This window comes from Mastigoproctus giganteus, chromosome 10, assembly GCF_048544385.1.
Source record: "Mastigoproctus giganteus isolate SK-2022 chromosome 10, ASM4854438v1, whole genome shotgun sequence".
NCBI classification, from domain to species: domain Eukaryota; kingdom Metazoa; phylum Arthropoda; class Arachnida; order Uropygi; family Thelyphonidae; genus Mastigoproctus; species Mastigoproctus giganteus.
The window spans coordinates 60,358,219-60,377,553 of NC_143584.1; the positions used below are offsets into that span (position 1 = coordinate 60,358,219).

The following is a 19,335-nucleotide window of genomic DNA, read 5'->3' on the forward strand; positions in this document are numbered from 1 at the left end:
TATACTCCCTCCTATCGTGTCTGGGCAGAATTGCAGACACTTTCAAATTCAACCCTAATTCTCGGCTTTTGTTCAACAGTGACCTGTACTTGTTAAGTAATTCTGCCGGTCTCCTACTCTTAATATTATAAGTGCCAACGTGTACAACTATATCACCTTTTGTGCCCTTAAAAGATGATATTCGCTCTACAACGTCATCAACCTTTGCCCCTGGCAGACATACCCTGGTCCTGTTCCACCTATCTTTTTTACAAAGCATGTTCCCCGTTTCCCTGACAATAGAGTCACCAACAACTACTAGTTCCTTCGGGACCAGCGCATTCTGCCTTAGGGGTTGTCTCTGTGTCACGCGATGCCCAAGTGCAAGCTCTGGCGTTGATGTGGGCAGCTGAGAGCTTGATGGGCCCCTCAATTTAGTTTCTTCGAGGGCATCCACCCTGTCCTTCAAGCTCTCATATAGGCCCACAAGAACGCCGAGTTGTTGCCTGATATCGATACACTCCTTGCATCGCGCACACACAAAGACATCCCCCTTGGCAGTATCATGTCCCGTACCCGATTGCTCTGCAAACATCAAGCAAACAGTGCATTTTATAAGTTGTCATGATATTGCTTGCACTACCTCGAATAAGTAATGTTTCACCAATAGAGATGACTAATGTTACTTATTCTCGGCAGATACCACCACCACCACCACCACCCGTATGGCACCGTTTCGAGGATTATATAAGCCTCTCTTCGGTGGGTGGGCAGGTACCTGGTGTTGCAATCTCTCATATTGTGGAGTCATGAAGTATAACTCCACAATATGAGAGATACATGATGGTGTACAATTGTATAGACTAAAAAGCGTGTAAGGGCAAGGGCTTCAAGCTATGTTGTGTACATTATTTATTTGAGTAATGCAATATCATGGCAACTCATTGTGTCATAGTCACAATATGAGATACAATTAAAACAATGCCATTTTAACTACTTTGGTAGATGGCCAAGAATAAAACTGATGCATTTGCACTATTCTATAGGTAAGTCATACTTCCATGTAGCTTGAGGCTCTTAGATGCTTTTTAGTCTATACTATTGTACACCATCAGACATCTCTGATAACTCGGTTGTAACGCATTGCAACACTAGGGTTCCTGCCTGCCCACCCACCGAAGAGGAGCCAATAAGCCTCGAAACGGCAACACCAGGATACCTACCCACCCACCAATGATAGGCCAGTAAAAGTCTTGACGGTCACCATGGGGAGGAGTGCTCATGAGTTTACGAATGTGTGAGTTGAAGGAGTTACTGTCCTTTTCTTCTACACCATTTTTATTCTTCCACTTCTACTGTTATTTTCCCTCTACTTTTTGCTTTTCTTAGTCTAATAGGGATAAGTGGTATTATCCCACACATATTCAAATAAGCCTCAAAAGTCAATGGGGAGCTTGATGTTGCCCGGAGTTACCAAGCACAGTCTACCCTAATGGAGAAGCATTGCCTATTTGACGAGTTTCTGAGTTGTGCGAGTTTGAGAAGTTACTGTCCTTTCATTCTTCGATGGCATTTCTTCTTCTTACTCGCCTACTATTACTTTCCTCTACTTTATTGCTTTTCTAGGTCTAATAGGGACAAGTGGATAACAGAGCTATTATCCCACACACATACAAACAAGCCTTGAAATGGTGCCGTATGGGTGGTGGTATCCACTGAGAATAAGTAACATTAGTCTTCTCCATTGGTGAAGTGTTACTTATTCGAGGTAGTGCAATATCATGGCAACTCATGAAGGTATTCACAATATGAGATATAATTAAAACGATGGCAATTTAACTACTTTGGTAGATGGCTATGAATAAAACTGATGAATCTGCACTAATAGAGGTTAGTGTGAGTTAACTTATACTATATTAGTATAAGTTAGTACGTTAGTATAGGTTAGTAAGCCACGTAGCTTGAGGCTCTTGCCCTTAAATGCTTTTTTAATTTTTTTAATTTGTAGGAGCAAATGAATGATGCAGTATAAAAACTACTGCCACATTTGAAATCAGCAAACTAAAAATTCAGATAAACAGAACTTTGACAGATATTTATCACAGAGATATTAATCTTTAAATATTACTTTCTGCAGTAAACCTTCAATATAATGAAAGAATTTAAAAAAAGCAGGAAGTATTCTCCTAATTAAAAGACTAGTGAAAAAGAAGCAAAAAAAAAACACACACACCTGAATGAAATATCTTTGGCAAATCTAAATATTTTAGCTAACTGTGAATAACTCCCTGAGATTGTGTTATGTCCATTTTCTACAGCAGTAACTGGATCAGTTAAATAAAATCTCCGGACAAGCTGCCATTTTGATTCATCTGATCCTACATTAAAATTAAATATAACTTAATTTGGTACTTCCTACAAATTCCAAGGATGAAATAATTAAAAACTGTATATTTCTATTCTCAGTTTCTGGGTGGTTATAGTGAAATATGATACTGCAACCTTTATACTTTACTGCAACAAGACAAACTGGAAAGTGTTGGTGACTAAATTTAAACACATATTTTGTTGTTTTTAATTGTAAATTTTTCTTTCACACATCAATTGGCTTCTTAGCTAGAATGATATGTTATTTTGCCTGACAGCAAAATAACAATGGTTTGGGGGTCTGTTACAGAACCAGTTCAATTCAACAGTGTCATTGGTTTTTCAGTAGTGTCAACACACTTGCAGTAATTGTATAGTAACTGAAATTATATAAATTTTAGTAACTGTATTTTTTTTTTTTTTTTTGTTTCTTATGCTCAGAATAGAGATAGTTATACCATCTCTAATATGAGCATAAGCCAAAGCATCGAATATCATTCCCTGTCACAGGAAAACTAGTGTTCCCAAGACAGAAATTGAACAAAAAGATGCTTACATTTTAATGATTCCACTTTTGATAAATCACAATTCATAAAACTTTTAATAGAGATCTTTCTGCAAGAACAATGTTTCCAAGCATTTCTTCCAAAGTTATAAAATAGTTCTTAATTAATAACATAATTTATATTATTTATTGCAAAATAAAAAGTATGTACTCTCATCCTGAAATAAAAGAAACCATGCTTTGTTATTAGAGTACTTTATTTTCAGTTTTTCAATCACAGAGTAATGCTAAAATGCCTTGGAACTAGCTAAATCAAGTAATGTTGATAATTTATATTTTGAAGAAAAATTAAATTAAATCAATTCCACTTCATTAAGTTAAAGATCAGTAATGTCCAACCATAAATAAACTATTCACACACGTTATACACCACAATAAATAATTTTAATACACAAGAATTAGATCACAAACAGTTTAGCATTAGCATTGGTGAGGCATATGGTGCAAGAAAAAATAAGCCAAAAAAAAAAAAAAAAAAAAAACCCCTCCCACAATTCACCACTCCATTCGTTCCAAATGCCTGTCTAGCTCAGCCTTAAATTTATTTAGGCTATCAGCTTCCACAACAAAAGATGGAAGCCTGTTCCACCAATCAACTAACCGCTGGCTAAAGGAAAATTACCGCACATCTCTACTACAACTATCTTTCTGCAATTTGAAACTGTGCCCATCAGGTTCTTAGTCTGAGCAAGAGGAAGAATCCCATCAGCATTCAGCTTGCTCAACCCATTCAAGGCCTTATACACCTCAATCAGATCACCTCACAGGTGCCTACTCTCCAGGCACTGCAACTTGCAGAACTTAAGCCTTTCTAGGTAAGAGCATCCCTTTGTTCCCCTCACCAATCTTGTTGCCCTTCTTTGGGCGCCTCCGTAGCCAGGTGGGCAGGAGCAGCAGTGCGTAGCACACGCTTCTTGATTAGACCGGGGTTCGAGCCCGTGCCCACCAAATACGGAGAATGCGGAAAGGTCAGGGAATGACCACCGCATATCCCCGGAGCAATATGGCCTTAGTTGCTAACGCTCCTAAAAAAAAAAAACAAAAACAAACAGCCCTTCTTTGTATTTGTTCTAGCATCTCTACATCCTTCCTAAAATGAGGCCTCCAGACCTGTACACAGTACTCTAGGTATGGCCTGACCAGTGCCTTGTATAACGGGATAATCACCTCCTTGTCACTGCAAACAAAATTCCTATATATCATTGACAAGACTCCTTGAACTGCCCTGAAGGCCCGTCTGAACTGTCAGCAAACTTCATATTTGACTGCACAATTACCCCCAGGTCTATTTCACTTTCCACTTCCCAGAGAGTAGTACCACACATTTGGTACGTTTTTCTTCAGTTATTGCTACCCATATGCAGAACTTTGCATTTGTCAATATTAAACTTCAGTTGCCACTTCTCAGCCCATTTTTCCAACTTATCTACATCCAGTTGGAGTAGCATACTGTCTTTACGGTCGTTAACAACCCTACCAACTTTTGTATCATCTGCAAACTTGGACATTAAACCTGATATACTTTCATCAATATCATTGATAAATACCGAAAACAACAACAGGTCCAACATCGAACCCGGGGGAACTCCACTAATAACACTAATTTGTCCACGACATTTCTTCACTAATTTCTCCACTAATTTGTCCACGACAGTGTCCACTGATTACCACTCTCTGTCGTCTTCCACTCAACCATCCCTTTATCCATTGTAGCAACTTACCTTTAATGCCATACCTCTACAATTTGTACAGCAGTCTTCCATGTGCAACAGTATCAAAAGCTTACCTCAAATCCAAGTTATATGATATCAAAATTATTTTTTGCACACATCATAGTATCCAATCAAATTGGTTTAAACAAACCCATGCAGTGTCTTAACTATTACTGCAGTCTTGATAGATGATCCTGCAATGCTTCTTTAACCAGTGATTCCATTATTTCCTTGGAACACAAGTTAAACTAACAGGTCTGTACTTACTTGTGTCACCTTTTGAACCCCCTTTGTGAATTGGTGATACATTTGCACACCTCCAGTCCATGGGGACCTCACCTGAGTCCAAGAAAGCTCTCATAATTATGGCTAAGGTAATATAACTGGTTAGATCCCGTCCACTGTAGATGCCTTGCTTAAGTTTAACTTCAACAATTTCTCCTCCACTCTGCTCTGTTATTACAAAATCACTTAGCTACCTGTTAACATTTGATAAATTTATGGCACTCCCCTCATTGAATAACTCCTCATGTGTGAATGTAGATGCAAAATACACACTCAGTTTATCAGCAACATGAGCATGATCATCAATAGTCAACCCATCTATGTTAAGTAGTTCAATCTGATTCATGCCTTTCCTTCTAGAGTTTACATAAGTAAAGAACTCTTTGCTGTTTTTCTTTGCATCCTTTGCCAAAGATTTCTTGTAATTTGCCTTCAACTGCCTAACCTCCTTTGTGACTTGATTACAGAATACTTTATACCTGCCATAGGCTTCTGTGTCACCTGATACTTTATATGCATCCCATACATTCTTCTTCTCTGCTACGAGCCTCATTAATTCAACTGACATCCATTTAGGTCTAAACCTTGAACAGTATTTCTTAGTTGGAATGAAAAGCCTAGTAGCCTCCAAAATTAAGTCCCTAAAGGATTCCCATTTATAATTCATCGTTGGTAACATCATCAGTTGATCCCACTGTACAGAATTTAAAAACTGCCTGAGACCTCTGTAGTCACATTTACGAAAACAAAAGCCCTTCCCTTTAGCCTTGATGGTAGTGACATCTTTAAGTAATTCTCATATCAGTACATTATGATCACTGTCGCCCAGTGGTTCCTTAATTTGCAGATAATATTATAATAAGAATTTGCAGATAGTATATAATCTGAAAATTCTTAATGCAAGAATAATCAATGCTGATAATCAGATCAAGAGTATTACTCCCCCTGTTTGCCTCTTGAACATGTTACTGGAGAAAACAGTCATCCAATAAATCCACAAAAGGCTTGCTAGTGTGAGGGTGACCAACCTACAAGTTCCAGTCAATATCTGGAAAGTTAAAATCCCCCATTATAAGACATTCTGATTTACTAGCCCACTCTGTTTCTCTGCACAATTGCTCATTATAATCATCAGATTCTTTAGGCCTATAACACATACATACTCTCATTTTTCCTTTCCTAGCGCTTATTTCACACCAAACAGACTCAACACTGCATTGTCCACCAATATCAATTGGATGCACTTCCTTAGATTTTTTGTTTCTTAACTAACAGCATAACCCCCTCCTCCCTTCCTGTCCTGTCTATCCTTCCTGTACACATTGTACTCCCCAAATTCCCATTCTGCACTGCTTATGTCTGCGTGATACTACGTCTCTGATATCCCCACAATATCTGCCTTTGATGTCTTGACTAGCACTTCAAGCTCATGAAATTTATTAACTATACTCCCAGCATTGGTGTACATGCAAGTATACATGCATCTGTTTCTACTCTTGGTTACCCTAACACAACCCATGTATTTACTTGTTCCACTATGACTCAAAGCAGTCCTGGAAATCTCCATTACCTTGCTTTCCAGGCTGCTGCTCATTCTAATAGAAGCCGTGCAAGATCACTTTTACCTCTGCCTGCGGCCACTGTTAACCTTTTAGTCTGGGTATTCCCCCAAGCTAGCAGTTTTCCAACCACCTAACACTGCTTCGATAGCATCAGCAAATATTCATGCACCCTTTCTATTTAAGTGTACCCCATCCCTGTAGAAGCAGTCTCTCCTGTCAACAAGCACATATCAGGCTGAAAAAAATTCTACCCTTTGAGTCTTGCACAGTCTCTCCAGGGCCGAATTGATCGACAAGGCTCTCATCATATACTCCGTCCTATCGTGTCTGGGCAGAATTGCAGACACTTTCAAATTCAACCCTAACTCGCGACTTTTTTTTTTCAACGTTGACCTGTAATTGTTGAGTAATTCTGCAGATCTCTTACTCTTAATGTCATTAGTTCCAACATGTACTACAACAACAGCACCTTTTGTGCCCTTAACAGATGATATTTGCTCTACAACGTCATCAACTTTTGCCCCTGGAAGACATAACCTGGTCCTGTTCCACCTATCCTTCTTGAATAGTATATCCCCCATATCTCTGTCAATAGGGTCGCCAACAATAACTAGTTCCTTTGCGACCAGCACATTCTGCCTTGGAGATCGCCTCTGTGTTGCCTGATGCACAGGATTGAGCTCTGCCATTGAGCTGGGCAGATGAGAGCTTGATGGACCTCTCATATTAATTTCTTCAAGGGCATTTACCATACACCTCAAGCTCTCATAGACACCCATCAGAACGTTGAGTTGGCACCTGATTTCTTGACACTTTAGACACTAGCACACACAAAGGCATCTTTCTTGGCTAGATCATGTCCTGTTTTAGAAAGGTCAGCAAACATTTAACATTTTGCACATTTTTTGAGACTGTGATGCATTGAATAATTGCCCCCTTCGTTTCTCCCCTGAGTCACAGTACTCTTGCTAGTCTGTGATCTTTGGTTCGCAGCTCTAGTCTGGGACATGATTTCCGTTTAATTACAATTTAATTAACAATGAATTTTAATAAGATTAATATTATTTTTGATTAATTGACAATACTATAATAATCTAACAGATTCTTAATACAGTGCTTCGTATTACGCTATCAGTTTGAGATATACAGGGTGTTTCAGTTAAACGTTTCAGAACTTCTAAGAGGGGTAGGGTACATCCCGACAACTCGAAATCATATAGCAATGTGGGGTCGGAAATGCTTTCCTGAAGCGGTGTTGTACCCAGAAGCATCATAAAGAAAAGAGACCGTAAGTGAGAAATTTTAATAATACATGAAAAGAAGCAAAAGGTACATGGATTAAAGTAAGTGTTCGAAGTTTCTTCCACGGGCTACAATGCACGCCTCACATCTCCGACGCATGGACATCCGAACATTCTGGAATACTCCAGGCGAATTTCGAATTTCTTCGGCAGCTACTGCGATTCTTGCAACCAGCTCCTCAGCATTGTCAACAGGGGTGTCAAACTAGCGATATCATATGACCGTGAAAATTCCTTCACAAGGGAAGGAATTTTCAACAAGCATAACGACCATATCTGGGCGGTCAAGAACCCGCATGCAATACGACGTCGTGCAGCACAGATTCGATTTTCGGTCAATGTATGGGCCGGTATTATGGGAGATCACCTCATCGGACCTTACCTGTTACCGTGTCGTCTAACCGGACCTATCTACTTGATCTTTCTGCAGCAAGTATTGCCACAACTTTTGACAGATGAACAGATTTCTGCATCGACGCAACAGACAATGTGGTTCCAACACGATGGAGCCCCTGCCCATTACAGCGGAGATGTTCGTAACTACCTGGATGTCACATTTGGTCAACAGTGGATCGGACGTGGTGGTCCCGTGCGTTGGCCTGCTCGGTCACCCGACCTATCATGTCTTGATTTTTATTTCTGGGGTCATATGAAATCGCTAGTTTATGACACCCCTGTTGACAATGCTGAGGAGCTGGTTGCAAGAATCACAGTAGCTGCCGAAGAAATTCGAAATTCGCCTGGAGTATTCCAGAATGTTCGGATGTCCATGCGTCGGAGATGTGAGGCGTGCATTATAGCCCGTGGAAGAAACTTCGAACACTTACTTTAATCCATGTACCTTTTGCTTCTTTTCATGTATTATTAAAACGATTTCTCACTTACGGTCTCTTTTCTTTATGGTGCTTCTGTGTACAACACCGCTTCAGGAAAGCATTTCCGACCCCACATTGCTATATGATTTCGAGTTGTCGGGATGTACCCTACCCCTCTTAGAAGTTCTGAAACGTTTAACTGAAACACCCTGTATATACGTTAAGCTATTTCTTAGCTTAATGTATACAATATGGCGGCTACTTCAACAATATTGGTGCTAACAACGGTAGTCGTAACTCACAAAATCACTGGTTAAATTCAAAATAAGAATCTAACGAATGTTACTAAACCTATTTAATATCTCTGTAAAACACAATGTATTATGTTAATTTGCGAAGAATATGGTAAAAATTAAAAATACGTATCTCTTTACAGCAGCCAAAAATCCACCAACTGTTTACCAGCTTCTTGTTCACATGCGCACTTGAATTAATGTCCAATATCAGTTCTTAATAGCTACTATATGCCATCAAGTATAGTATGACAAATTTCTGGATATCACGTTATGGAATAGGGAAGCATTCAATTCAATAATGGATAACAGCTATTGCTACTCACAATGAGGCGCCTCCGTAGCCAGGTGGGAAGGAGCAGCAGTGCGTAGCACACACTTCTTGATTAGACTGGGGTTCGAGCCTGTCACCACAAAATATGGAGGATGCGGAAAGGTCAGGGAATGACCACCGCATATCCCCGAAGCAATATGGCCTTAGTTGCTAATGCTCCTAAAAACCAAATAACAACAATTGATTACAACTTACTTTCTCAAAATTGGTTTGCCATTTTAATACCTTTATTTTTTATAATAATATAATATAACATCTGTTATAATAATATAAAAAAATAAACAACTCCTTTAATGTTAATTAGGTCCCCCTTGACCACCCAATATGAAAAGAAGATTTGAATCAGATAATTTTACTTTGTTACTTTTGTTGTTCAATTTACTAAAAGAAGTAAAATGAACAACAAAAACAGAAAATAACCCAAAATAACCCAAAGAAATGCCATCAAATTTTTTTACTGCCATCTGGATCTGCCAACAACAATAAGGGACAAACCTTAAAACAATTTCAGCACTTAGGCAAATAGCTTAGGCTGAAATACAGATATATTAGCCAAACATGACCAACTTGAAGAAAATAAAGAACAAGCACAGAGGCAACAAGATCATGTAAATCAAATTACCGATATTAATTAATGTAAAGGTACGACACCTCAAATTTACCCAGAGATATTGCAAAATTACCAGTAAATATATATGCAGGTCTAAGTAGTAAGTTTGTAGAATACTACTTACTTAATAAATAAACCTCAGAAGTTTAGTATAATTGAAAATTTGAAAGTAAAATATACACAACGTGACAGAGTACACTATAGAAATATTCAGGAATCTAATTTTTACTGTGAGAAAAATAATGGATCCTAAGAAAAGTGCAAATGGTCAATTTTTTCTGACATTAGTAAGTCAGTGTGCTATTTCAATTGCAAATTATTTACGACATTGTTAAATAAATTTATAACTGGATTCAACAACTGGAAAAATGTAGGTAGAGCTTTGACTGAATAAGAGTGCAAAAAGAATCATATACAATGTATATGGACATAAGTAAAGCTGTCAAACAATAGGATGTATTGATACAGTGTGTATTAATAAACAAACAGTGTCCCCAGAAAATTATTGCATGATGTTTTACAAACAGTTATTGCTAAAAGTATATTATAAGGTAACATCTGGTTTGGTTTGGTATTTGGATTTTAGGAGCATTAGCAACTAAGGCCATATTGCTCCGGGATATGCGGTGGTCATTCCCTGACCTTTCCACATCCTCCGTATTTGGTGGTGACAGGCTCGAAGGTAACATCTGTGTAGCACTTAGAGGTAGCAATGACAATATATATTCCGAACATAAGGAAAATTTTTAAGTTGTTTGGAATATCTTAGTCAGTTTGATATATTTTAAAAAACTCATATAGAAATGTGCACAAATTGCAGACCTAGTAAAACAAATTACCTTTCACACAAAACCTGCGATAAGTTTATAAATTTAATGGCAAATATTGGGCTAGTTACTCTGTGAGGGTTGATCTCTGTGAGATTAGCATTAGCAGAGGCATATGAGGCAAGAAAACTAACTCATACAGTTTCAGCCAAAAAAAAAAAAAAAAAATCCTTTCTATGTCACCCATCCATTTGTCCAGTTCTTTCTTGAATTTATTTAAGCTATCAACTTTCACAACGACATATAGAAGTTTGTTCCAGCAACCAAGTACCCACTGACTTAAGGCAAAATTCTGCACATCTATTCTACAACTGTCTTTCCTCAATTTGAATTAATGCCCACTCAGATTCGTAATATGAGCAAGCGGAAGGATACCCATTAGCATTAAGCCTACTCAAACCACTCAAAGGCCATATTCACCTCAATCAGATCACCTTGAAGGTGCATCCAGATGCAACAATTTGCAGAACTTAAGCCTTTTTTGGTAAGAGTACCATTTTGTCCTCCTCAACAGGTCTTGTTGTCCTTCTCTGAACCTGTTCTAGCAACTCTACATACTTCCTAAAATGAGGAATATGCCCCATAATTGTGCCAATAGTCTGGATGAATTCTGCTACATATGTGGTGAAGTCACGTTAGCTTCAAGAAAGTGTGCCTTAACTCTAGCTTTAAAAAAGGCCTACTTCTTGTACTTTGGGTATAAAGTAGGCAACCAGGACAAGAACTGGGATCCATACATATGCTGCACTACCTGTTCATCAAAATGCAGCACATGGATGAATTGAAAGGGGTGTTTTATGCCTTTTGCAGTGCCCATGATCTGGAGGGAGAGAACAAATCATGTGAGAGACATACTTCTGTATGGTGCTGTTGTTATTTAGTTTTTTTAGCAGCATTAGCAACTAAGGCCATATTGCTCCGGGGATATGCGGTGGTCATTCCCTGACCTTTCTGCATCCTCCATATTTGGTGGTCACGGGCTCGAACCCAGGTCTAATCAAGAAGTGTGTGCTACGCCCTGCCGCTCCTGCCCACCTGGCTATGGAGGCGCCTCTGTATGGTGCACTGTCATATATTTAATACTTTACATTTGTCAATGTTAAACTTCATTTGCCACCTCTCAGCATATCTGCTCAACCTTTCCAGATCCTGTTGCAGCAGCATAGCGTCAGTAGTGCCCTTAACAACCCTGCCAACTTTTGTATCGTCTGCAAACTTGGACATTAAACCTGATATAGGTGTGAATGTAGATGCAAAATACTCATTCAGTTTATCAGCTACCTGAGCCTGATCATCAATAGTCAACCCATCTATGTTAAGTGGTCCAATCTGATTCATCGCTTTCCTTCTAGAGTTTACATAAGTAAAGAACTCTTTGCTGTTTTTCTTTGCATCCTTTGCCAAGGATTTCTCGTAATCTGCCTTCGCCTGCTTAACCTCCTTTGTGATATGGATTTCAGCAGCTACACTTACTGCTATTGCCTTGAGGGGAGAGTTCAGTAAGACCTGTATTTGGTAGGGATTTGTGGGTTTGTTAAAACAACTACTCCACCATGTGCAATATTCTGATGGGTTCTGTCTTTTCTATACATATTATACTGAGACAGTTTTGGTGCATCTTGGGGTTTTAAATACATCTCTTGAAGGCAGAGACATATTGGTGAGTATTTAGAGGAGATCGCAAGGGTCATCTATGACCTATGCGGTCATCTATACTGGCAAAGAAACCACGACAATTCCACTGTATAATTCTGTTCATTATTTATCTTTTGTTAGACTTTCCGAGCGTTTTCTTGTTGTTGAGGTTTTCTGTTTTTCACTCGTATTTTTATCTTTTTTTGAGAAGGAAGGCCTTACTGTGTCTATGTCTTTTTCAACAAAAATTTGTAGGACAGGGTCATCTGTTGGTTTTATTTCAGTGTCCATTTCTTGTTGGTGGCTAGAAGTTAGGATATGTTTATCTTTGTATCCTTGATCCTGGGTGTGGACATTTTTGAGTGGTATGGAAATTGGCATATTGCCTGCTTAACTTTGAGTTGCACTGTACAATGATTTTACATAGTTTGAGAAAGACTCTTTTGGGAGTATTGTTAGTTCAGTTTGAGATGCAGTTGATTGGAATTTTTTGTGATTTGGACATACATAGGTCTGTTTGCATGAATTGGTGGTGAGATGATTCTCTTTGTTTCTTGATAAGCAGGTTGGTTTTATAAAACTAACACTATGGTTGGTTTTATATTTCTGGATAAATTTGTCACTTTTCCATCGCTTACAAGTTTCTAGCATAAGTGGGATAATCTTTCTTGCAGTTTGGACATACTGGTTAAGGAGCATTACAGGTTTCGCAATCGTGCTCTACTGAACCACACTTTGCCCAAGTAGGGGTTCCCTGGAAAGCCGTCTGGGAATGTCCGTATTTCTGATGTCAGAAACACCATAGCAGTTTTGGGATATATGGTTTGACATTGCATACCAGATGTCTGGCCTTAATGGATGTTGGACAATTTGGTGTGTGTTAAGGTCAAGATCAAACTGCGGATAGGGGTCAGACTGCCATCTTTTCTGGTGGAGATTCTCTTGACATGAATAACTCCTTGGTCATTAAGTTCTTCTAGCATCTCCTCTTCAGATACATCTAGTAAGTCCCAGTCTGAGATCACTCCTTTAGAGAAGTTCTGCAAAGAGATGTTCTGCAAAGATATTAATTCTCAGAAGTCGCTCAGAATGTTTGACATTAGAGGTCTCAATGAGAATGTCTCCTGACCTGAGTCTTTTTACAGATTTTGGAGATCCAGCTCTACTTTCCAATTCCTTTTGAACTCTAAAGTTTTTTGGCATTTGCATTTCCTGCTGTGGAGCTATCTTTCTTTATTGATATCCAGGGTGTATCTGGCAGCCCAGATAAGTCTGAGTTTGACTTACTCATGATATGCTTTTTTTGGCCTTGGGAGATTGTCTTTTTTTCCCAGGTTACCAACCCCGTGGCAAGAGCGGTGCCACTAGTGACCCAAGCGAAGAAGAGGGTTAGTATTAACTAAAAAAAAAAAGAGGGACTAAAGAAAGGTGACTTTCCTTTCTATATTATAGTATTTGAATAGATCTATTTAATTATAACACTCAGGAGTTAATGGACTTGCAAAACTCAGCAAAAACGTATTTATAGTTAAGCGTATGAGATAATCACTATGAAAAGGCCACTAATATCACTTGGCACTCGGGCCGGAGAGCAAGGAATGTGCCCAACTGGCAATAGATATATTTGGAGAAACTGTAACAACTGTTTGAATACCTATTGACCAAAAATTCTGAGCAGTGTGACATATGTATGCTTTGGCTCTGTTTTGTTTATTTATCTTCTCACCTCTGAATATGTTACTTCAAGCTCCAATTTATATTTATGGATTTTTTCCTTGCTTTCATAGTTCACATACTTTAGAGAACAGTGGGTGATTACCCTTACAATTTTGGCAATGAGGAGTGTTAGCAGTGCAATCACATTGACTGTGCTCCTTTGATCCACAATTAGGACATACTGCCTCACCTCGACATGCAGTTTGGGAGTGTCCGTATTTTTGGCACTTGAAATACTTGATGGGGCTGGGATGTAAGGACAAACATGGAAACGGAGATAGTCTATTTTGATAGACATTAGCATTAGCAATGGCCACATGGTGCAAGAAAGCCTATGGCTTATGCTGCACAAGCCAAAAATAAATAAATAAATAATAATAAAAATAAATAAATAAATAAAATAAAATAAACAAATAACAATAAAAATAAAATAATAATAAGAAAATTAAAAAAATAATAATAATTAATAAGAGAAAAGGAAATAGACAACCTATACATTTTGCCCCCATAGGTAATTGACCAGCTGACCTTTGAATTCCCCAAACTTTCAGCCTCTACCACCCATGTAGGCAACTTATTCCAGTAATTTATAACTCACTGGCTAAAATAAAACTTCCTGTAATCCAGCCTAAAATCTCCCCCCCGTAACTTGAAATTATGGCCCCTAGTTCTAGAATCATTTATAACCATGAAAATATCGTCCTCATTCATTTAACTTATGCCTCTCAGAATCTTAAACACCTCAATCAAGTCTCCTCTAAGCTGCCTAGTTTCCAAGTTCTGCAACCCACATATTCGAAGTCTTTCCTCATATAGACACCCTTCTGCCAATCTCACGAGGCAAGGAACACGTCTTTGGACCTTTCAAGACGCACGTCTTTTTTTAGGTGTGGTCTCCATATTTGAACACAGTAGCCTTATATAATGGGATTATGATGTCCTTATATCTACTGGCAATTGTTCAACAAATCATTGATAGGACACCATGTGCCTGCCTTGCAACCTGTCTACAGTGCTCTTAGAACTTCATGTCTGGCTGTATCGTAATACCCAAGTCCCTTTCCTAGACTACCAGCTTTAGTTCAACTCTGCCAAGTGTAAAGTTATTTTGAGGTTACTGTTCCTCCAGGTGCAATACCTTACACTTTGTTGGATTAAAGTGTAGCTGCCATTTTTCTGACCATCCCTGAAGTCTGTCTAGGTCACTCTGAAGAAGCTGTGGTGGTGGTGTTCATTAACTACTCTAACAATCTTTACATCATCTGCAAATTTAGACATCACACCCTCTAGCCCTTCATCGATGTCATTTATAAAAATCAAAAACAACAGGGGTCCTAACACTGATCCTTCTTACATCAACACAATCTGAGGAATAACCATTTATCACACCCCTCTGCCTCCTGACATGAAGCTATCCAGCTATCCATCTAAGGATCTTCCCTGTGATCCCAACCTGTTCCAGCTTATAAAGTAACCGCTACTGTGGGACTGAGTCAAATCTTTACTAAAATCCAAATAAACAATGTTGAAATTATTCCCCAAATCCAGTTCTTGAGTGACCTTGTCAAAATAACTAACCAGATCCATTAAACATAATTTTCCCTTTACAAAACCATGCTGAGTATCCTTCAGAATTCCGTTTCTATCTAATGATCCTGAATTCCACCCTTGATCACTGTCTCATGATTTTCCCTACTACTAAAGTTAGACTGACAGGCCGGTAATTTCCCACTTCACTCTTAGAACCATCCTTATGTATTGGTGATACGTTGGCACTTTTCCAATCCAATGGAATTACTCCCGAGTCCAGTGATGCTCTCATAATTAGCTTCAATGGTTCAATGCAATGCACTCACCTGTCACCTCCCTTAAGATTAGAGGGTATATGCCATCAACCCCAGGAGCCTTACTGGCCTGTAGGCTTTTTTCATTGAAAGTTTTTTCCTTAAATAAACAGGTGAAATGTCAACGTCATTAATTACATTTTTTTCAACTTCACTCCCATAATACAGGAGTGAAGTTTATATGTTGGCAAAATGGGAGAGCTAAAAGTGAGAATTATGTCTATTCGGAACAAGAATACCATCTTTCTGAGTCATGACTCCTGCTTTAATACTGTTAATAAGTCCCATTCTGCAATTACTCCCTTTGAAGATTTTAGAGTGGCATGGGAAGTAACTTTTATTGGTTGTCTGCTGAAATTATTCAGCTTTAATAGTTTTGCAGAATGTTTGGATTTCATGGTCTCCACCAGAATACTGGAGTCGCTTTACTGATTTCAGTGAACCTGCAGCAGACTCATACACCGATGAGTCAAAACATTATGACCACCTACCTAATATGATGTTGGTCCTCCACGTGCAGCCAAAACAGCTCATACCCAGCGAGGCATGGATGCTACAAGATTTCTAAATGTGTCTTGTAGTATTTGGTAACAACACGTAACTAGCAGATCCTTTAACTCCCATAAGGTCCATGGCCGAGAATGCCACAAATCGGAGTTGCTGTTCCAACCCAAACCACAGATGCTCGATGGGATGATGTCTGGGCAATTTGGAGGCCAGGGAATACCTGGAAGTCTTCCTCGTGTTCCGTAAACCAGTCTCAAACAATCCGGGTGATGTGGCACGCTGCATTATCCTGCTGAAAGACGGCACCGCCAGAGGGGAAGACCATTGCCATGAAAGGGTGTACCTGGTCAGCAATTATGTGTAGGTAGGTGGGAGACGACATATTTTTTAGAGTGCCTGGCACGTGGATAGCTGGACCCAGGGTATCCCAGAACATGCCCAAAACATGACACCGTCACCACTGGCTTGTTTTCGTCCCACGGCATCCAGGCGGCATCACTTCCCCAGGGACACAACACACACGTACCCAGCTGTCCACATGGTGCAACAGGAAATGTGATTCTTCCAATCACTTAAGGTCCAGTTTTAATGCTCGCGTGCCCATTGTAGACACTGTTGCCAGTGAACCGTGGTTAGCATGGGCATTCGGAGTGGCCTGCAACTACACAGCCCCATTTTCAGCAGGGTTTGATGTACTGTGTTGTGACACTGTCACCAGCATTACAATTACTGGCAAGTTGGGCCACAGTCATCTGTTGCCATACCATCCGGGAGAGCCTTTGCTCAGTGACTCGAGCAACGATGAGCTGTGGTTGTCCAACACCTTGCTGGAGGTTTGTGGGTTTCCTCTCTTCAGACCACTTTTGGTAGGTACTAACCATGGCTACCCATGAGCACCCCACCAGCTGTGCTGTTTAGGATATGCTCTGACCCATTCATCTGGCCATTACAATTTGGCCTTTGTCAAACTCGCTTAAGTCTGCTGCCTTTCCCATCTGAAGAACAAGAGTAACACTGATTAAAGGAACTCAGTATCAGGTGTTTTTTATACCATGCCCCAACCCACGCACACACTGTAGTTCACCTGCAGTTGCTTCGATTTGCATAACTACTCGCTGGTCATAATGTTTTGGCTTATCAGTGTACATTTCTGCACAAGAAATGAAGATAATTTACTCAGGGGCTGGTCTGATAGAGAGTGCCAGAAGGAGAATATGCTGGTATCTCCTCTTACGGGATTGTTTTTAACTTCTTGGGTTAAGAAAAGTCATATTCTTTGTCATCTCCCAAAGTTATCCATCTTTGCTCCTTTGAGCCCTGGCAGAGTAAATTTATTCTTACAGGTTACCACACCCCTGCCATGGGGAGCAGGAGCAGTGCCACTAGATTGACCAAGCAGTATAAAAATTAGTATGTAAGTTTAAAGGGGAAAAAAAAGAAATGATTACTAGTAAGCTTAATTTGTAAGACTAAGTTTACTAGTAATTAATAGGAATGTAAGAAAACTTTTACAACTGAATAAAACTATATTCTTTCAGAAAACGCTCTAGAAATCATTCAAAGAATCCGTTGATCACTTGGCGCCAAGGCTTGCATAGTCTTTTCAGGGCTGAATTGATTAACAAGGCTCTCAACACATGCTCCCTCCTATCATACCTAGTCAGAATTGCAGACACTTCAAATTTAATCCGAACTCATTTAATTTAACACATTTGTCAGTGAGTTTTTCCCAATGATGCCCGGTACTCGCTAAGAAGTTCTCAGATTTACTCTTAATATCAGTACTCTCAATGTATACAGCAATATCATCTTTTGTACCTTTAAAAGGTGATATCTGCTCTACAATGTCTTCTTCCTTTGTCCCTGGCAAATATAACCTGGTCCCATTCCACTTATTCTTTTTGCAAAAATATATTTCTCATTTTGCTGACAACAGGGTCACTGACAATACCCTCGGTGGGACCAGTGCATTGAAGATGGGCATTGGTCCCACTGAGGACATCCACACTATTCACACCTCCAGTAGGACCAATGCATTATACCTTGAGATTTAGCGATGTGTTACCTAATGCACAAGTGTAAGCTCTGGCATTGAGTTGAACAACTGAGAGTTTGAAGGACTCCTATTTTAATCCTTTGAAGGTGTCCACACTTTCTTCAAGCTCACTTTATGAGAGCTTGAAGAATAGCTGCATTAACTTTTGTCATACCCTTTGCACCTAATACACACAAATTTAAGAAAAAAGACACCCCTCGGCTGTATCATGTACCATTCCAGATAGGTCAGCAAATCTTGTACAAGCAGCATGTTTTGTAATGACCTGGGGATTATCCTTACTTCCTATCTCTCTCTTTTGGCATAAGCATATTACAAATATTGCTTCATTTGAATCTAAAAAAAAAGTGTCGGGATATGGAGGTGATCACCTTATATATGTAGGGTGTCCATACATCCTGTTTTTTCCGGGATTCATCCCAGTTTATGTGAAACTGCCTCAGTTTTTTTTTGAGATGCTTAAATGTCATGGTTGTTTGTTATGAATAATTTTGTACAAATGTATTTGTACACAAACAAAAAGTACTAGCAGAGTTCATAGCATTGTCTTCAATTGCATCATCAGACTCCGCCTGTATGTCGTTTATCGAATTAACATGATACACCATGAATTGTCGTTTGACAATTCATGGTGTATTCAATAGTAAGAAAAGGTCAGTGGGACATGCTGTATAAAGTAATGAAATTTTTGGCTATGGCGTACACATGGTAAGAATATACCCAGATCCTTGACATAACGTGGCCTCGAAAATGCTCCCCGCATACACACTACTCGGACTCCCTCCAGTCGCTATCTGGCAGAGTAGAGATAGCAAGATTATACACTAGCTGATCTGGAAGCCTCCTAAAGAGTTACCAATAGGTTCGGTCTGGTGTACTAACTAGTGGCCGGCCTGCGAACACTGTTTTAGAGCTGTACTCTCGAAA

General features: G+C 39.3%; 1 protein-coding gene across 1 annotated transcript in view; it reads right to left on the reverse strand.

Moving 5' to 3' along the window:
• The window catches only part of LOC150079049 (meckelin), an 860,544-nt gene that overhangs the window by 432,880 nt on the left and 408,329 nt on the right, over nucleotides 1–19,335 (reverse strand). The window contains exon 14 of the mRNA XM_090382499.1: nucleotides 2,213–2,357. Coding sequence (XP_090238625.1) covers nucleotides 2,213–2,357 — 145 coding nt within the window. The remainder of the gene's footprint in view (nucleotides 1–2,212; nucleotides 2,358–19,335) is intronic.